The sequence below is a fragment of the Habropoda laboriosa genome, unplaced genomic scaffold, assembly GCF_001263275.1.
Source record: "Habropoda laboriosa isolate 0110345459 unplaced genomic scaffold, ASM126327v1 scaffold70, whole genome shotgun sequence".
NCBI classification, from domain to species: domain Eukaryota; kingdom Metazoa; phylum Arthropoda; class Insecta; order Hymenoptera; family Apidae; genus Habropoda; species Habropoda laboriosa.
The window spans coordinates 627,583-635,212 of NW_017100198.1; the positions used below are offsets into that span (position 1 = coordinate 627,583).

The following is a 7,630-nucleotide window of genomic DNA, read 5'->3' on the forward strand; positions in this document are numbered from 1 at the left end:
AATTCCACAACACGAAACAACACTTCTGCCACACGGTCACGCTACTCCTACGTTCCCGTGACATTTACATTAAACTATGTGCGCGCGCGCAAAATTCACACTTACGGGGGGAAAGCGAAAGGGTCGTCGCACGAGGGCGCCGCGAAATGCGCTCTGCGTTGCAAATCTATTTCGTCGCTGTACTTGACAATGGGAGGGACGCACGACGGTACGCACAGACGATCCTGGACAGATCGCAACGAAACGCGTGTTGGTTGCCCGTTCTAAATGTACACGCAATTCTCTCGCGGCCCGCGTTTTCTGCTGTTTTGTGCGGAGGTGAACCGAGAGGCCGACCGGGTTCCGTCCAGATTTGAATGTGGTACACGTTGCCAGTTCTTTCTCGTACCCCCCTTCGTCCCCCTTCCACTCGTCCTTATGTACTTAACGGTTGCGACGTTGCCGCACATCCGGTACCACCGGCCAAGTGGTGGGGGAAAGAGAATTTTGCAAAGGAGTGGGGGATGTACATAAGTACCTGACAACGCCATAGTGGGGACACGGATGGGAAGGGGTGGGCAGGGGGTATGTACATAGGGAAGGGGGGAGGGTTGTTGCTCGGGAATGGGAATTTTCCATGACGCTTCAGGGCAACACCGACCGTTAGCTAGGTCACGTGGTTTTACCGGAAGTCGTAAGGGCGACGCGCCACGATGCGCGCGCCCTCCTTTTCCGCTTTAAGTTTTAACGTTTTCTTCTTGGAAATAACTCGCTTTCCTTTTCAACAAAATTAGCTTTTTTTTAATAACATTACCTTCGTACTTTTTAAGCTTTTTTTTTGTTTTTGTAAATAAATTTCACAACTATGTAATACTCGAAATGTCAAGGATAAACTAGTGTACCCCAAACATGAAGTGTAACTAGATTTTACACGAGGAATAATATAAACAAACTCTAACGAGAATAATATAAACAGTTTTTGTGAATTCTCCTCATTTCAATAACAAGACAAATACCATACAAGTGAAATAAAAAATGCATTTATACGGATTATACGAAATGCTGAAGATTAGTGCCTTAAAAAAAATGTAAACAATCTTAGCATATCCTTAAACGAATCTTTCTAAACTGATGAAATGAATAAATGTGTAGACATGTTTAAGTTGGTATACTTGAGTTATTATAAATGTACTGTTTTAAGATCATAATAAACAAACGTTGCTTGTTGTGGATGTACATTTTCATATTTATGTAAATCGTCGTAGACACTATTGCCCATACATACATACATATGTATACACATGAATCAATTTATCAACGAAAATTTAATTAGCAACAGGAAATATGTAATTCCTTTTCACGGCTTCCTTTTTTCCCTGGTTTTCTTAGTATCAGAATGAAAAACTACTTTACTTCATGCGGTATATTTCGTGCGTATTTTTAGAAAAGGTTTTAATAAATAAGGGGGCATGATCCATTGCAGCTTTTACACGTTGCGCAATATTCCAAATAATATGTTGCAGAGGAATATTATATTTATAAAGTAATACCATTTGCATTGAAAAATTAAATACAAAATTGTTTATTTTTTCATAAATAAACGAGAAAGATATACATACATACATTACATAGTGTGACACGGATGGCACAGTATTTGTATTTATTTCGCAAAAATTTAAGTGCGCGTTGCCAGTGAAAATAACATTCTATATTAAATGGAAAATGTGAATCACTGCATTATACATTGCTCGAACGTATCAGTGCTACATTACTGTGGACTCTTCTATGTCTCTTTAGCAGCTAAAAGGCCTTTGGTTTTCGGCTTCTTTCATCCAAAATTGTACCTGTCAATTAGCATAACGTTATACAATGTGAAAAAATATAATACTGCGCACAATCATGCATACATCGTTAAATATACATACAATAAATATACATTGATTTATAAACGTAATAAATGTTACGAGTAATCATAAAATTTAATTACACCCGTTACATCGAATTATTTGTTTCGCAATATTGAAATTACTCATTCCTCTACTGTTATGAAAAAATATCCTTTTAACAAATCTTTTATTAAAATTTGCAGTGTACTTAAAAAGATTTTTATCATTGGCAAACGGTTATAAATTTAAAGTGTATAAAATATTTAATAGCGATGTTTATCAGAAATCAGATATGCTTGAATGAATACTATAATTATCGACCATAACAATTTACCTTGATGTACACTATGAAACACTAATTGTTACCTAATGATCATCTGTTATTTAGTAGAAAGTAATATGCAGCTGCTAATGATTATTTATTGTTTAAATTGATATACATAAAAGTTCATTTATAACGGAGAGCTCGTTAAATTAAGATACCTCCAAGCATATAATTTACTCGTAACACCTTGTTTCTATAGTTCTATAATTATGACAAATATTAACAAATAACGAACGATGCAATGAAATGATTTTATATATCATAAAAAAATTTAATATTTATGAGAGAATCCACGAAATGAAATAAAAATAATGAATAACGAGGAAATGGAATGGAAGAGTGTGGAACGAAATTAATTTAATAGATATTACCTTCATTTATAGAAATAAATAAGATATTTCGAAAATTAATATACAAAAAATTAATTAAATAAATTTATAATTTTACATACAGATATATTGTAAAACAATGAAACGAATATGTTTCAATGTAAGTATGAAAAATATAAAAAGATGAATTTATTGTTTAAACAATATCATGAAAATTTCAATAGTATTTAAGGATACACGATATTTCAGAGTAAATTTAATCTCGAGTTATTTTCATTTTAATAAATCCTACTCTTTACTTTTATTATATATCACGGATTCTGCTAAAATTCGTGGAAAATATTTACCGACATAAAAAAAAAATTCTATCTGCGACTGACACAGTAAACTGGTACAATTAATGGACTTTTTAAAAAAAGAAGGACATCGATCAACTGAAAATTATGTTTCCACATCTCATTAGTACCGCGTCCAGTTGCCACATTTATGGTGGCAACGTTATAAACGTGCTATTGTACTACCCGCTGCATACTCCCTATCAAGTAAGCTATTAAAATAGCCGACTTTTCTTTTATTTTGCTGTTCCTTTTTTGAGGCAGGTATATTTCATACCTGCGTAAACCAACATAGGAAATAAAAGAAATTTTATACACAGTTCTACTTTAAGTTACTTAAGGGGGTAAGTTGATGTCTTGAGCTCGAAAAATCGATATTCTTGTCAAAACTCGAAAATTCCTTTATACTAATTAATAGCTTCACATGTGTAGAATAATATTCCGAAATATTCTTGGCAAAACTAAAAAAAAATGAAGTTGTGTACAGTTTAAGTGCTCGTTACAACCACACTGTGATTCCTAAAATCGTATATTTCAATTTCACAATATAAAAATCCTAAAAATGAATAATCCAAGTAACCTGAAATTGTTTTCATGAAACATTCATATTGTAATTTATCTATTTGGTGTTTGAATTCTTTTTTCTATACATCTTTATATACAAAGCTTCCTAACCTATAAATTACTTGAAAAATCAATTGAAAATACAAATTAGTATGAATGATCACCTGTTTGTGCAATAAGTCCTTTCTTCGACCCGCTGGTTCTTTCCATAACAGGGGTAACAACAGTCCTAGACACGATTGAAATTTTTCGAATGCAACCGCGTAATTTCCCTCAGCAACATACAGTTCGGCGACTTCTCCTATTTCGAGCGCATCCGCCATGCTTGTTGTACTTTTGCTAAGCATTCCTATCGATAAATACATACGATAAACATAGCCGTAATAATTTCGCAATTTTTCGTTCTTTTTTTACGTATTATTCAAACTCGAACCTAACCTAACCTACAATTATACATGCTTAACGCTTTATGTTACAATAGCGGAACATAATCATAATGTAATATCTCTAACTAACGAGCGATATTAATAGAATGAATGTTCAATTAGCAGTTACTGTCAATTACAGCTTATTGTTGGTACACAAGCAGCGTTAGGAAAGAATCTTTTCTTTTTATTACTAGCTAAGATATAGTAAAGATTCCGTTCCATCTCAGTGGGTTTAATACGCGGTCGTACTTTTTTTCTTTCTTTTTATTGGAATTCCGTCGAAACGTACTACTATACCCCTAACGACGAATAATGAATAAATTGTAAACTAAAATATATCAGAAACTTTCTCGTTCCTAATTGGAATTATATAACAGCCTGCAACTACCTTGTATGGATTTAAATGAAAAATGATTTTTAATCAATTTTAATGCACCCATTATATACTATACTTTTTGCAGAAATAAATTTTACTGGCAGTATAATTAAAAGCTGTACCTCTTCTTGTAATTTAATATAGAGATAAAGTTAATTAAAGAACGTGCAGCTAAAGTACTGAATTTTATACAAAAACAACAAAAATATTCTTTACAAATTTCCAGATATATGTTATACTATTATGCTCATGTTTTATCGAAGGGATTGTTGCATTAAAAACAAAAACAATTAATACAAACGTAGTTCATTGTATTCAAATGACGATCCGCTATTTGTAAATGGTATCCTTGGAATAGTCCAAGAATTTCGTTTATCTTCTACCTGTTCACATTTATCTTTATCGTTACTATTATCTATACATGATGCTTTCAGCACTTCTGCCCTTCTAATATAATCATTTATGCGTAACCTCAAACTCTGCTTCCGCTTTAAATCAGTCTCACCTATTAAAGTAACACATAATTAAATCATCGATTAATTATATTAGATTTATTTAAGAGGGGTCGTTATTTATTCGTATCGTATCGAGTATCTCTATTTCTTACTTGTTACAATAGGAATGAAATATCTAAGAGCCTCGCAGTATAAATGAAACGCTTCCTTCGAATTTTTCTCCGCGTCCATTCGCACAGCATTTTGCACTATCTCTGCCGCCTTATCATAATTTTCCTTCGTTGGCGCGTGAGCGAAATCCAAAAACTCATGAGCAAAGAATTCATCGAACGTTATCCTCTCGTCAGGATTGTGCCTCAACAAGGACAACAATAAATCCTTGCACTCGCGCGATATGTGCGATCCTCTCGGTAACTGTGATTTCATCATATTAACCGTATAAAAGTTGTTAAACATCGATGAACAAATAGCTTAATAAATAACTCGAAGTTTGGTTTAAAGAGGAATAAAGGAGAAAAAAAAAAGAAAATTTAAGAATTAAAAATTTTCTCAATTCTTCTGCTCCTACATTTTTCTAATTAAATGGAACATTAATTTTGTCCCTTTTTTTCGAACAAATAGCTTAATAAATAAATAAACAACTAAAAGTTTCCTTTAAATAGAAATAAAAGAAATTTTAGAAAGAATGAAAAATTTTCTCAATTTTTCTGCTCGTGCATTTTTTCCATCGAATGGAAAATTAATTTTTCCCCTTTTTTCATATTTCTCTTCATAGCGTTTCATACTGTTGTTTGCATACTGCTGATTTGTCTCCACATTCGACTGGAACATATATTTTCATATACAGGGTGTTCCATCAAATCTGTCCACTTCAAGTATCTGCATCATTTCAAGTAATTAGCGACAACGTTACTTGGAAAAGTTGTATGATTGCAAGAAAGACATAGGGTTAGTTTCAGTAACATCTTTATACATATCAATTTTTTTTTTTTTTTAATTTAATGTCCAATTTTTTATAATCAAATTAGATAGAATAGCGAATTGTGAATATAAAAGTATTAAGATACATTTATCCTAGAAGTCACTGTTTCTGAGATATTCCACTTTGTCCACCTTATTACTTTCATTTTGAAACACTTTCGAAGTGTCGCCGTGTTGTAATCTGTGAACCGTTCAGTCCTTTGCATGCCTTATCGTCTCGGGGTTTATTCGTGCACACGATGCAGTAATCCGTTGCATCATATCTTGCGGTGTGGTCGGTGTTTCTCGAACACAAGATTTTTCAGTGTTCCTCACAAGAAAAAGAATCTAAGGGCGTTAAATCTAAGGGATCGAATTGGCCAGGAAACTGTACGTCCGTGTCCGGTCCATCGATTTGGCAAAATTTCATCAAGAACGCTTCTTACACTTCGAGCATAATGCTAAAGAAACTGTTACATTTTTCTTGCAACCACACAGGGCCGCACTTATACTTTTGGAGGCCCTAGGCGTAACCATCGTTACGAGGCCTCCAAAGAACAGGTCTATTTCAGTTAATCCAATTCATACACATTTTTTTTGTTTATCTAAGTTTATCAACCCTTTCGCTGTAAATTAAAAAGTTGACGTTCAGCAGTAAAATTCTTTTATGTTCGAAAACACTTGAAAATACACTTGAAATGTGGACTTTTCATATAATTGTTTAATTATTGATTAATATGTACCGTTTGTGTAGTATATTTTAAAACAAACAAATACACAGTATACGCAGTCTGGACAGTACAAGTACCGGGTATCTTTTTCGGCGTGTCCGCATGACGCGACATACGGGCTGAACAGCGAAAGGGTTAAAAATAAAAGTCGGCATTTCCACAGTAACTCATTTTAATAAAATAAAAATAACACAAGGTTTTAAAATGTGGCCCCATAGAGCGCGAGGCCCCAGCTTGCGCCTAATGCGCCTTATGGTAAATACCCTTCTGCAGCCACACAACTTTTCTAACAGGGGAACATCCCGAAGTGATAATCACCGATTTTCGTGAAACTTTGATATATAGTAGTTTCAAAAAAATATTCCACGCGTATTTTGTTGTCATCGGTAAACGTCCACAGTGAAGGGGTGGAAATCGGCCTCAAAGTTGCAGGTAGTAAATACATTTAGTCTAATATCTCGAAAACTATTAGAGATAGAGAAACAGTATAAACTAGTGGAAAAATAGTGGAAATATAAAACTAAAAATAATAAATAATTTCGACCAAAAATGTTTATTACCCTCATCTTCGAGGGCGATTTTCTCCCCTTTAATATGGACGAGTACCGATAAAAAAAAATATTTCTTTCAGTACTATAGTATACCAAAGTTTCGTCAATATCGGTTATTATCACTTGAAATAACGGAGACACTTGAGGTGGACAGAATTAGTGGGACACCCTGTATATTATCTTGGACTCTTACAAACCGTAGTTAAGATGTGTGTTACAATTATATCTCGTTATATAACTGTATCCGACTATGTATCTCTGTTTTTTTTTTATACAAGTATACTTATCAGATGCAACACATGATTACGTTGTACATAACTTATGCATATATCTTATACAGTTATAGATAAGATATAGGCAAGTGTTTACGATCTAACAGAAAAAGGTTCCAAGATGATCCGAATAATGAGTGCAGTCGTTTAATAATAAAAATTTGCATTGTCCAAAATAATCGTACACTTCCTGTATTCAAATATTTCAAAATAGAATTGAAAAGGCTTTTGTGCTTTTTAAAAACAAAACCAGAAAACAGCACGTTCTAATTTCTCGTTAATAAACTTTTGGATCCTTCCGCGATATCGAAACGTTTTGGAAAAACTTGTTCGATCATCGACGTTATCAAGCGAAAGTATTCAACTTCAATTTTCGATAAGGTTTCGTCCTAAGTTTCTAAGTCTGCTCGAAACTTTCGTATATACGAGAACGAAGAAA

General features: G+C 33.4%; 1 protein-coding gene across 1 annotated transcript in view; it reads right to left on the reverse strand.

The window, feature by feature from the left end:
- Positions 1-1,667: 1,667 nt before the first annotated feature.
- Positions 1,668-7,630, reverse strand: part of LOC108570352 (serine/threonine-protein kinase ULK3-like) — a 13,498-nt gene continuing 7,535 nt past the window's right edge. Inside the window, 5 exon segments of the mRNA XM_017932199.1 lie at positions 1,668-1,796; positions 1,798-1,823; positions 3,583-3,767; positions 4,524-4,727; positions 4,830-5,091. Of these exon segments, the coding sequence (XP_017787688.1) occupies positions 1,763-1,796; positions 1,798-1,823; positions 3,583-3,767; positions 4,524-4,727; positions 4,830-5,091 (711 nt within the window). The 3' untranslated portion in view covers positions 1,668-1,762.